General features: G+C 39.6%; 1 protein-coding gene across 1 annotated transcript; it reads left to right on the top strand.

Moving 5' to 3' along the window:
* The first annotated feature begins 762 nt into the window (after nt 1-762).
* Nucleotides 763-9943, top strand: LOC106608115 (splicing factor 3B subunit 6). The gene is made up of 4 exons (XM_014205835.3): nt 763-1039; nt 1535-1653; nt 8396-8534; nt 9330-9943. The coding sequence occupies exons 1-4, from the start codon at nt 1010-1012 to the stop codon at nt 9417-9419; spliced, it is 378 nt and encodes a 125-aa protein (XP_014061310.1). The 5' UTR covers nt 763-1009; the 3' UTR covers nt 9420-9943.
* The last annotated feature ends 1677 nt before the right edge of the window (nt 9944-11620 follow it).

Here is an 11620-nt window from a genome sequence, read left to right as displayed (position 1 = left end):
TGCAAGACTTGACAGCAGAAGAGTTACAGGATGTGTTAAGTGGTGATGCCCCATCCTTTCAGGGTGATGGCATGAGGTAGGAATGAATACATTTAATTAGTGGAGTAGGGGGGTGTTAATTTTATTTTATATAATTTTGAAATTAGTGTGTATAGCATTAGATGGTAGGGTATTTATTTAGCACATTTTTATTTTTCAAGTTAAGTAAAAGGGAGTTAGTTGTACTCCAGTCTAGTAGGTGGCGGTAATGCAACAAATTGGATGCCAACCGCCATTAAACCTCATAGAAGAAGAAGATATCAATCAAAGACTCAATCCAGAACAGTTACTGACAGTGATGTATTGTTGTCTGTGCCAATAATGTATATACCATGTTTTGTGCTGCTACCATGCTATGTTGTTGTTTTAGGTCTCTATGTAGGGTTGTGGTGTCTCTTGTCGTGATGTGGGTTTTGTCTTATATTTTATTTTTTTATTTCTAATCCTAGCCCCCGTTCCTGCAGGAGGCCTTTTGGTAGGCCATCATTGTAAATATTAATTGGTTTTTAACTGACTTGCCTCGTTAAATAAAGGTTAAAAATGATTGCTACAATTCAATTCACTTTTCACATGAGTGCAGTGTATGCCTCTGCCAAGAGGGGCAGTTTTTATGCCAAAGCCAGGTGGTAGTATCGTCCTGTAACTATACGATCACTAAATCATCAAACACAGGTTTGAGGATCACTAAGTCATCAAACACAGGCTTGAGAATGAGTAATAAAACGAAATAAAAAAAGGCTTAGGGATAAATATCAAATGAAGATTTAGAAATACAGTCTATGGAAACTTTACTGACTGAAACCTAATTTAATTTAAATAGCGTTACACTTGATCCCTAAATGACGTAACCGGAACTGTATCGTCTGGAATCGGAAATACGTTAAAAAAGATCTGCGTTCGTGTGTTGTCGATGACAAAAGTAGTTTTCGTATATTTTTCTTAGCACATTTTGTACACAAAATATACAAGCATGGCTATGCAAGCAGCTAAACGAGCCAATGTAAGTTGACATGTATCATTTTTTGGTGTTCAAATGATAGCTATAGCTAATCAACCTCGTCAGGTTTAGTTTAAATTTAGCGTGGTAGTTCGGTGGCTAACGAAGCTAGCTGCTAACTAGATACTGTAACGCTAAGCTAAAGGCAGGCGATTGGCTTGATCGATTTAATAATAATTTGATGGGTGCTTGTATTTGTCCTATTTCACACATGTACAAGCTATGCTTTATCGTTAGCCATATTATATTAAGACGTAAATATCAAACACCATTCAACTAAAACGCTTTTTTTGTGGGGGAAATGTAATGTTATCTAACGTTCATTATTTTCACTCAAGTTAGCTAGCTAACTTGGTTTAAACTGCGTAACTAACATTACTTAGTAGCTTGATCATGACACGTTAGTTTACACAACTTGTCAAAAGTTTATACTCATTTTACGTTATTTAGTTATAAGTAAATTGAGCGTATCAGTTGCAAATGCTGTTTCCTATTCAGATTCGATTACCACCTGAAGTCAACAGAATACTCTACATTAGAAATCTACCATACAAGATCACAGCTGAGGAAATGTATGACATCTTTGGGAAGTATGGACCAATACGGCAGATTCGAACGTAAGTGGAAGGTTGTTGATCTGGATGGAATGCTCAGATATACCATGGGGGATGTAGTTTACATAGTTTATTTTATTAATTTATTTTATTTAACTAGGCAAGTCAGTTAAGAACAAATTCTTATTTACAAAAGGCCTCCTGTGGGGACGGGGCCTGGGATACATTTTTTTTATACAATATATATATATATATATATATATATATATATAGGACAAAACACATCACAACGAGAGAGACAACACTACATAAAGAGAGACCTAAGATAACAAGGCAGCAAAACATTATTGGGCAAAGTCAACAGCACAAAGGTCAAGAAGATAGAGACAATGCATCATACAAAGCAGCCACAACTGTCAGTAAGAGTGTCCATAATTGAGTCTTTGAATGAAGAGATTGCGATAAAACTGTCCAGTTTGTGTTTGTTGCAGCTCGTTCCAGTCGCTAGCTGCAGCGAACTGAAAAGAGGAGCGACCCAGGGATGTGTGGGCTTTGGGGACCTTTAATGGAATGTGACTGGCAGAACGGGTGTTGTATGTGGAGAATGAGGGCTGCAGTAGATATCTCAGATAGGGGGGAGTGAGGCCTAAGAGGGTTTTATAAATAAGCATCAACCAGTGGGTCTTGCGACAGGTATACAGAGATGACCAGTTTACAGAGGAGTATAGAGTGTAGTGATATGTCCTATAAGGAGCATTGGTGGCAAATCTGATGGCCGAATGGTAAAGAACATCTAGCCGCTCGAGAGCACCCTTACCTGCCGATCTATAAATTATATATCCGTAATCTAGCATGGGTAGGATGGTCATCTGAATCAGGGTTAGTTTGGCAGCTGGGGTGCGACTACGCTCCTCTTTCAAGTCTAGATTTAACTTTAGCCTGCAGCTTTGATATGTGCTGAGAGAAGGACAGTGTACCGTCTAGCCATACTCCCAAGTACTTGTATGCAGTGACTACCTCAAGCTCTAAACCCTCAGAGGTAGTAATAACACCTGTGGGAAGAGGGGCATTCTTACCAAACCACATGACCTTTGTTTTGGAGGTGTTAAGAACAAGGTTAAGGGTAGAGAAAGCTTGTTGGACACTAAGTTAGCTTTATTGTAGAGCGTTTAACACAAACTCTGGGGAGGGGCCAGCTGAGTATAAGACTGTATCATCTGCATATAAATGGATGAGAGAGCGTCCTACTGCCTGAGCTATGTTGTTGATGTAAATTGCGAAGAGCGTGGGGCCTAGGATTGAACCTTGGGGTACTCCCTTGGTGACAGGCAGTGGCTGAGACAGCAGATTTTCTGACTTTATACACTGCACTCTTTGAGAGAGGTAGTTAGCAAACAAGGCCAAAGACCCCTCAGAGACACCAATACTCCTTAGTCGGCCCACAAGAATGGAATGGTCTACCGTATCAAAAGCTTTGGCCAAGTCAATAGAAATAGCAGCACAATGGTGCTTAGAATCAAGGGCAATGGTGACATCATTGAGGATCTTTATTAAGGTTGCAGTGACACATCCATAACCTGAGCGGAAACCAGATTGCATACCCGAGAGAATACTATAGACATCAAGAAAGTTGAAAGTTGATTATTGACAAGTTTTTCCAACACTTTTGATAAACGGGGCAAAAGAGAAATAGGCCTATAACAGTTAGGACCAGCTTGATCTCCCCCTTTAAATAAAGGACGAACTGTGGCTGCCTTCCAAGCAATGCGAAACTCCCAGAAAGGAGAGACAGGCTTTGCGATGATAGGAGCAGCAACCGATGTTCCGCTAGCGGAACACTGCTCCAATATCCAATAATAGGGCGTGCGCCATTGAAGTTTTGGGATTTCTGAGGTGTTTGTAATTCGCGCCGAATTACAAACACCTCAGAAATCCAAAAACTTCAATTTTTCAAACATATGACTATTTTACACCATTTTAAAGACAAGACTCTCCTTTATCTAACCATATAGTCCAATTTCAAAAAGGCTTTACAACGAAAGCAAAACATTAGATTATGTCAGGAGAGTACCCAGCCAGAAATAATCACACACCCATTTTTCAAGCTAACATATAATGTCACAAAAACCAAAACCACAGCTAAATGAAGCACTAACCTTTGCTGATCTTCATCAGATGACACTCCTAGGACATTATGTTATACAATACATGCATGTTTTGTTCAATCAAGTTCATATTTATATCAAAAACCAGCTTTTTACATTAGCATGTGACTAGCATGTCACTAGCATTCCCACCGAACACTTCCGGTGAATTTACTAAATTACTCACGATAAACGTTCACAAAAAGCATAACAATTATTTTAAGAATTATAGATACAGAACTCCTCTATGCACTCGATATGTCCGATTTTAGAATAGCTTTTCGGTGAAAGCAGATTTTGCAATATTCTCAGTAGATAGCCCGGCATCACAGGGCTAGCTGTTTAGACACCCAGCAGGTTTAGCACTCATCAAAGTCAGATTTACTATAAGAAAAATGTTCTTACCTTTGTTGTCTTCGTCAGAATGCACTCCCAGGACTTCTACTTCAATAACAAATGTTGGTTTGGTCCAAAATAATCCATAGTTATATCCAAACAGCGGCGTTTTGTTCGTGCGTTCTAGACACTATCCTAAAGGCTAAATAAGGGTGACGAGCATGGCGCAATTCGTGACAAAAGAATTCTAAATATTCCATTACCGTACTTCGAAGCATGTCAACCGCTGTTTAAAATCAATTTTTATGCCATTTTTCTCATAAAAAAGCGATAATATTCCGACCGGGAATCTGTGTTTAGATAAACAGACAAAGGAAAAGAAAGCATTCGGTCGAAGCGGGCACGCGCCTAAGCCCATAGTACTCTGAGTGGCCACTTGCCAAAAGCGATAAAGTGTTTCAGCTAGAGCCTGCCTCGATATCGTTCAACTTTTTCCCGGGCTCTGAGACCCTATGGAAGACGTAGGAAGTGTCACGTTATTGCACAGATCCTGAGTCTTCAATAAAAAGAGCCAAGATGAAACACTACTTCTCAGACAGGCCACTTCCTGCTTGAAATCTTCTCAGGTTTTGGCCTGCCATATGAGTTCTGTTATACTCACAGACACCATTCAAATTTTACTTTGGAGTGTTTTCTATCCAAAGCCAATAATTATATGCATATTCTAGTTACTGGGCAGGAGTAGTAACCAGATTAAATCGGGTACGTTTTTTATCCAGCCGTGTCAATACTGCCCCCTAGCCCTAACAGGTTAAGAACACATTCTTATTTTCAATGACGGCCTAGGAACGGTGGGTTAACTCCCTTGTTCAGGAGCAGACTGACAGATTTTTACCTTGTCAGCTCGGGGATTCAATCTGGCAACCTTACGGTTAACTAGTCCAACGCTCTAACCACCTGCTTTACATTGCACTCCACGAGGAGCCTGCCTGTTACACGAATGCAGTAAGAAGCCACGGTAAGTTGCTAGCTAGCATTAAACTTATCTTATAAAAAACAATCAATCAATCATAATCACTAGTTAACTACACATGATTGATGATATTACTAGTTTATCTAGCCTGTCCTGCGTTGCATATAATCGCTTAGGTACACGTTGCTCCAACCATAAACATCAATGCCTTTCTTAACCTGTTGGGTCTAGGGGGCAGCATTTGCACGTCTGGATAAAAAAAATGTACCCGATTTAATCTGGTTACTAATCCTACCCAGTAACTAGAATATGCATATACTTATTATATATGGATAGAAAACACTCTAAAGTTTCCAAAACTGTTTGAATGGTGTCTGTGAGTATAACAGAACTCATTTGGCAGGCAAAACCCTGAGACATTTTCTGACAGGAAGTGGATACCTGATGTGTTGTATTGACTTTAAACCTATCCCATTGAAAAACACAGGGGTTTAGGAATATTTTGGCACTTCCTATTGCTTCCACTAGATGTCACCAGCCTTTACAAAGTGTTTTGAGTCTTCTGGAGGGAGATCTGACCGAACAAGAGCCATGGAACGGTGATGTCCCATTAGACACCTGGCGCGCTACTTCATGTTGGGTACCCTCGTTCCAATACGTTATAAAAGGCTATGCATTCGTCCACCTTGAATATTATTCATGTTCTGGTTAAAAAAGGCCCTAATGATTTATGCTATACAACGTTTGACATGTTTGAACGAACGGAAATATATTTTTTCCCCTCGTTCATGACGAGAAGTCCGGCTGGCTTACATCATGTGCTAACGAGACGGAGATTTTTGGACATAAATGATGAGCTTTTTTGAACAAAACTACATTCGTTATGGACCTGTGATACCTGGAAGTGACATCTGATGAAGAGAATCAAAGGTAATGGATTATTTACATAGTATTTTCGATTTTAGATCTCCCCAACATGACGTCTAGTCTGTATCGCAACGCGTATTTTTCTGGGCACAGTGCTCAGATTATTGCAAAGTGTGATTTCCCAGTAAGGTTATTTTTAAATCTGGCAAGTTGATTGCGTTCAAAAGATGTAAATCTATAATTCTTTAAATGACAATATAATATTTTACCAATGTTTTCTAATTTTAATTATTTAATTTGTGACGCTGACTTGACTGCCGGTTATTGGAGGGAAACGATTTCCTCAACATCAATGCCATAGTAAAACGCTGTTTTTGTATATAAATATGAACTTGATAGAACTAAAAATGCATGCATTGTCTAACATAATGTCCTAGGAGTGTCATCTGATGGAGATTGTAAAAGGTTAGTGTATCATTTTAGCTGGTTTTATGGTTTTGGTGACCCTGTCTTTGACTTGACAAAACATTACACACAACTCTTGTAAATGTACTGTCCTAACATACTCTAAATTTATGCTTTCGCCGTAAAACCTTTTTGAAATCGTAAAACGTGGTTAGATTAAGGAGATGTTTATCTTTCAAATGGTGTAACATAGTTGTATTTTTGAAAAATTTGAATTTTGACATTTATTTGGATTCAAATTTGCCGCTCTTGAAATGCACCTGCTGTTGATGGAGTGCACCACAGGTGGCACGCTAGCGTCCCACCTAGCCCCAAGAGGTTAAAATCAATACACAAGTATATATTTTTAAACCTGAATATTTAGTTAATATTGCCTGCTAACATGAATTTCTATTAACTAGGGAAAATGTGTAACTTCTCTTGCAAACAGAGTCGGGGTATATGCAGCAGTTTGGGCCGCCTGGCTCGTTGCGAACTGTGAAGACTATTTCTTCCTAACAAAGACAGCCGACTTCACCAAACGGGGATGATTTAACCTTTTGGGGCTAGGGGGCAGTACTTGCATGGCCGGATAAAAAAATGTACCCATTTTAAACTGGTTACTACTCTTGCCCAGAAACGAGAATATGCATATAATTTGTAGATTTGGATAGAAAACACCCTAAAGTTTCTAAAACTTTTTGAATGGTGTCTGTGAGTATAACAGAACTCATATGGCAGGCCAAAACGTGAGAAGATTCCATACAGGAAGTGCCCTGTCTGACAATTTATTGTCCTTCTGTAGCCTCTCTATCAAAAATACAGTATCTGTGCTGTAACGTGACATTTTGTAAGACTTCCATTGGCTCTCAGAAGGCGCCAGAAAGTGTAATGAGATTTCTGCAGTCTCTGGGCTAAGTACAGCAGCTCTGTTTGTTACTGGCCTGCCTGGGGACAGTGACACTGGAGATGCGCATTCATGTGAATTCTCTATTTTGTTCTTTCAGTCTTTGAATGAATACAACGTCGCCCGGTTGGAATATTATCGCTATTTTACGAGAAATATCGCATAAAAATTGATTTTTAAACAGCGTTTGACATGCTTCGAAGTACGGTAATGGAATATTTTGATATTTTTTGTCACGAAATGTGCTCGCGCGTCACCCTTCGGATTGTGACCTGAATGCACAAACAAAACGGAGCTATTTCAATATAACTATGGATTATTTCGAACCAAAACAACATTTGTTGTTGAAGTAGAAGTCCTGGGAGTGCATTCTGATGAAGAACAGCAAAGGTAATCCAATTTTTCTTATAGTAAATCCAAAAATACCGATTTCCGATTGTTATGAAAACTTGAAATCGTCCGTAATTAATTGGCCATTCCGATTAATCGGTCGACCTCTAGTTTGTAGTCAACAAAGTATGCAGGAGTCATGAGGCAAATAGCAAAATGCACAAGAAAAAAAGAAAATGTATAACAACTTGGGGCTAGCCATTGTCAGTTCAGAGTCACTCGCCCCAACAGTGCGTGTGCTGGAGGCGAGCGAAAGCTCGGGAGAGAGGTGTGAGTGTTGTGGAGGTACCTATACCAGACAGGGGAGACAGGGCAGATGGTGAACAAATCGCCAGGTGGAATCCAAGCAGCAGTGCAGCAGGCAATGGGAGTAGGTGTGTGTCACACCCACTTGGAAGAAGCTTTTATTTCTGGAGGCAGATTTCTTGTAGAAAATGCCAGTGAATGGTCTTTGAACAGTAGGAGGGGGCTTCAGAGGGCGCTTCAAAGACTCCTGACACTTGTTGGGCCAAAAGCCCTTTTACTTCACACCTTAGTGCTAATTGAATTTGTATCTGGTCTGTCCTTTCACGCCTGGGAGCTCTGTTCCAGGTTGGATGGTGTCCTCAGGTCTCTGTTTGTTTGCTAGTTTATGTATCACCTCCTTGTATGTAGGCTAGTCTGCAGAACTGTGGCAGGTATTCAACCACAAAGTCTCATCATTGTCTTGTCTAAATGTATGTATTCTTATGCACTGTCTTTCAGTGGAAACACACCGGAATCAAGAGGGACAGCTTATGTGGTCTACGAGGACATCTTTGATGCCAAGAATGCCTGCGATCACCTTTCTGGATTCAACGTCTGCAACAGATATCTTGTAGTTTTATACTACAATGCAAACAGGGTACGTAGGCCTATAATCTCATCAATCAAGGACCTGACAAAGACTCCTCTAACCATTGTTGATATATTTTCTCAACGGGACTAGTAACTTTCATAGCTTTGCGCATAGAGAAAATACCATACTGAACAAACATTGTAGGCCAGGGCTCTCCAACCCTGTTCCTGGAGAGCTACTGTCCTGTAGGTTTTCACTCCAACCCTAATTGAGTGCAGCTGGTTGTAATAATTAGCTGGTTGAATCAGGTTAGTTTCAACTGTGGTTGCAGTGAAAACCTACAGGGCGGTAACTCCAGGAACAGGGTTGTTGAGCCCTGGTGTTGGTATTAGTCAATGCTGGTACACTACATTTGACCCTGTAGGTGTCTGGGGGAAGAGAGTCAAACTGCTTATTTTTATTAAACTGAGACTCTGCAATATTATGCTGCTGCGAGCAGCTGGATAAACCACAGATATTGCAGACGAGTGCAAAGCAAGACGGCACAGATGATCTACACATGTACACAGATGTGCCTCACTCTGCTGCAACGTGTGATAGCTGCTAGACCAAAACGGCAAAGAAGTTTAGCCTCGCGCTTCGCACTCTTAGTTGTTGCGGAAGTTGGCCTGATATTTTTGCGTACTTTGTTCATCACTGGCTCTACCTTTTAAGGCACTAATGTGTGGTAAATGTTGTAATCAATATGTTATTTTTTTCCTGACAGGTCGGCCTGTGTTTGGTTGTCACATGTAAACGGTGTAAAGTTTTGCACTTAAACATGCATTACTCATGATTTTCATTCCACTGTTTGTCTCACAGGCTTTCCAGAAGATGGACACCAAGAAGAAAGAGGAGCAGCTGAAGCTTCTGAAGGAGAAATATGGCATCAACACAGATCCCCCAAAATAGTCTCCCCTCTTCCCCCTTTGTCACAGAATGTGCATTTTGACATCTGTACAAATGCACCTCTTGTTGTAAGCCAATGTTTGCTTCTAGGGCTCTTGTATCCTGAAATGTTTTTTATTTTATTTTGCTTATTTTTTAAATTCTAAATCATTTGTACATCTTAATTTGTCCAATTGCTGAAGTTAACCGATTTGTGTTTTGTAATTGGGTAATATCTTGGTTATCAAGTATATTAGGGTGAATTTTTTTTTCTTCCGATAATCCCCAGCATATGGGCATTTTTCTACTGATTGCTATGTGACGGAGGTTGCATTTTACAGGCTTTGACAGTCTTTTTGTTTTATTTTAGTTTTGGTATGTCTCTTTGGTGTGCATTTTGAACACATACAATCTCTGTGGAAAAAATGTTCTGCAGTTTGATCTAAACGTATTCATAAAAAATGGTAATTCATACAAATTCACTTGAGGTTTTAGATTCTGTCAAATAAATTGCTATTTTCTGTTAAATAAATGGTCCTTTTATAAAAGCTGCTGGCCATACGTCTTGCATGAATGCACTTCTGTCATAGCACTGTCCTCTTCCTGACCCCATAAAGGTCAACAGTAATAGGTCGGTAGGTTCCAGCCCAGGTCAAAGTAGAGGCATAGGTCACGGTCACTCATAGACAGGCACACACGACTGCCAGCAGCTCTATTGTAATTCTACATACGCAATGCACAGGGTCTTTCACACTATCCTGAACCAGGGATCTTTTCAGTCAGTATTAGTCTAGTCAGCCTGCTTTCCTTTCACATAGCTTTGTATCATGGCTAAAACCATATTTGTCACTGGGCCAATTCAACTCGCATTTAGAGAGCTGAGATGTTCTGGAGTGTGGTAGATCTATACTCAAGACATCCTCAAGAAGATAATCTCTACCGTTGGTTTGCCTGCTTATTTTAATATGAACACAACTAGACAGATTGTGGTTTTATATGCAGTACTGCATACTATCACAACCCCCCCTCAATCTCGTATAGTTACTTTCATTTTGTGCAATCTAATTCTAATTCACACCTTCAGAAAACAGCCCGTGGAGTTATTTTATTAGTTTAAATCACAACACAAGGACTAGCGCAGCCATGTCATCAGGGACACAATACATGCTACATGTACAACATAATCATTTAGTTTACATGGTTGCCATTGTTTACATTTACAGAATCTGATAGTTTTTTTCAGTACAAACATTTCTGGGCAAATATGTTCATGGAAAGTTTTAGATGACAGTGAGACTAATCTCTTGAGGAATCGTGATGGATTTGGTCTTGGCATTGCAATCAATTTGAATATAATTAAAATAACTCCTCCCAAATATGCAGATGGCATGTGAAACAAAATGGGTAGTTAGTTACCAAATTGAAATAGTGATTTATACAAGCAGGGTCTACTTTAAACTAATATGTACAGGGGAATTATTCAATATTATCCAGTCAGGCTGGGGTCTTACAGCCTGGTCCCAGATCTGTTTGTGCTGTCTTGCCAACTCCTATGTTGTGCCGTTACAATAACCAATAGGAGTTGTAAGACCGCACAAACCAATCTGGGACCAGGCTAGGTGTCCGAGGCTATTTCCAAGCTGGTGTTTTGCATGGATGATAGGATACACTGCACCTGAAAAGGAAGAAGCTACTGTACAGTTTGTATGCTTCAGTATGCGAGAGAGGAATAAAAAAGTAGAAAAATTCGAACAATAAAGAGCAGCATATCGTTAGGTACACTTTGGGCAAACTGTATAGACTACCAAAACACATGGCTTAAGGGGTTTAGTCCTCTTGGCTTGGTTCATAAGGAATGGCATTCACTAGTTCCTTCAAGACATTGTTTTTAAACACTAATTTTTTAAACAGAGAGACAAAACAGTATGAGGTTATACTGATCGATGTTTAACACAATGTTATACTGGCCTTAGTTATTTTTTCTTTACACCTATGAGTGGTATTAATAAACTCATGACAGGAACTTCGTCGAATTCAGCACATTGATATGCAACCTGTATCTTCATTGAAGAAATGGTGTGATGACATAGGACTAAAACTAATTGGACCAATACACTTAAAACCTCTTCATTGTTAAAGGGCTGAGATTCATTTTCAGATAGCTTTTTATATTACAACCTCTCATTGGTTATGACTCACAGGGTATAATTCCCCTGACAATACTG

Source organism: Salmo salar, chromosome 06 (assembly GCF_965601325.2).
Source record: "Salmo salar chromosome 06, fSalSal1, whole genome shotgun sequence".
Taxonomy (NCBI): domain Eukaryota; kingdom Metazoa; phylum Chordata; class Actinopteri; order Salmoniformes; family Salmonidae; genus Salmo; species Salmo salar.
This window is presented reverse-complemented; position numbering and strand designations above follow the sequence as displayed.

What these genes read in the sequence shown, in the direction of transcription:
- LOC106608115 (XM_014205835.3), top strand. Translation starts at nt 1,010, where the DNA reads ATGGCTATGCAAGCAGCTAAACGAGCCAAT. An exon ending in AAGCAGCTAAACGAGCCAAT is followed by an intron (nt 1,040 to 1,534) that starts GTAAGTTGACAT and finishes TTTCCTATTCAG; the next exon opens with ATTCGATTACCACCTGAAGT. An exon ending in CCAATACGGCAGATTCGAAC is followed by an intron (nt 1,654 to 8,395) that starts GTAAGTGGAAGG and finishes ACTGTCTTTCAG; the next exon opens with TGGAAACACACCGGAATCAA.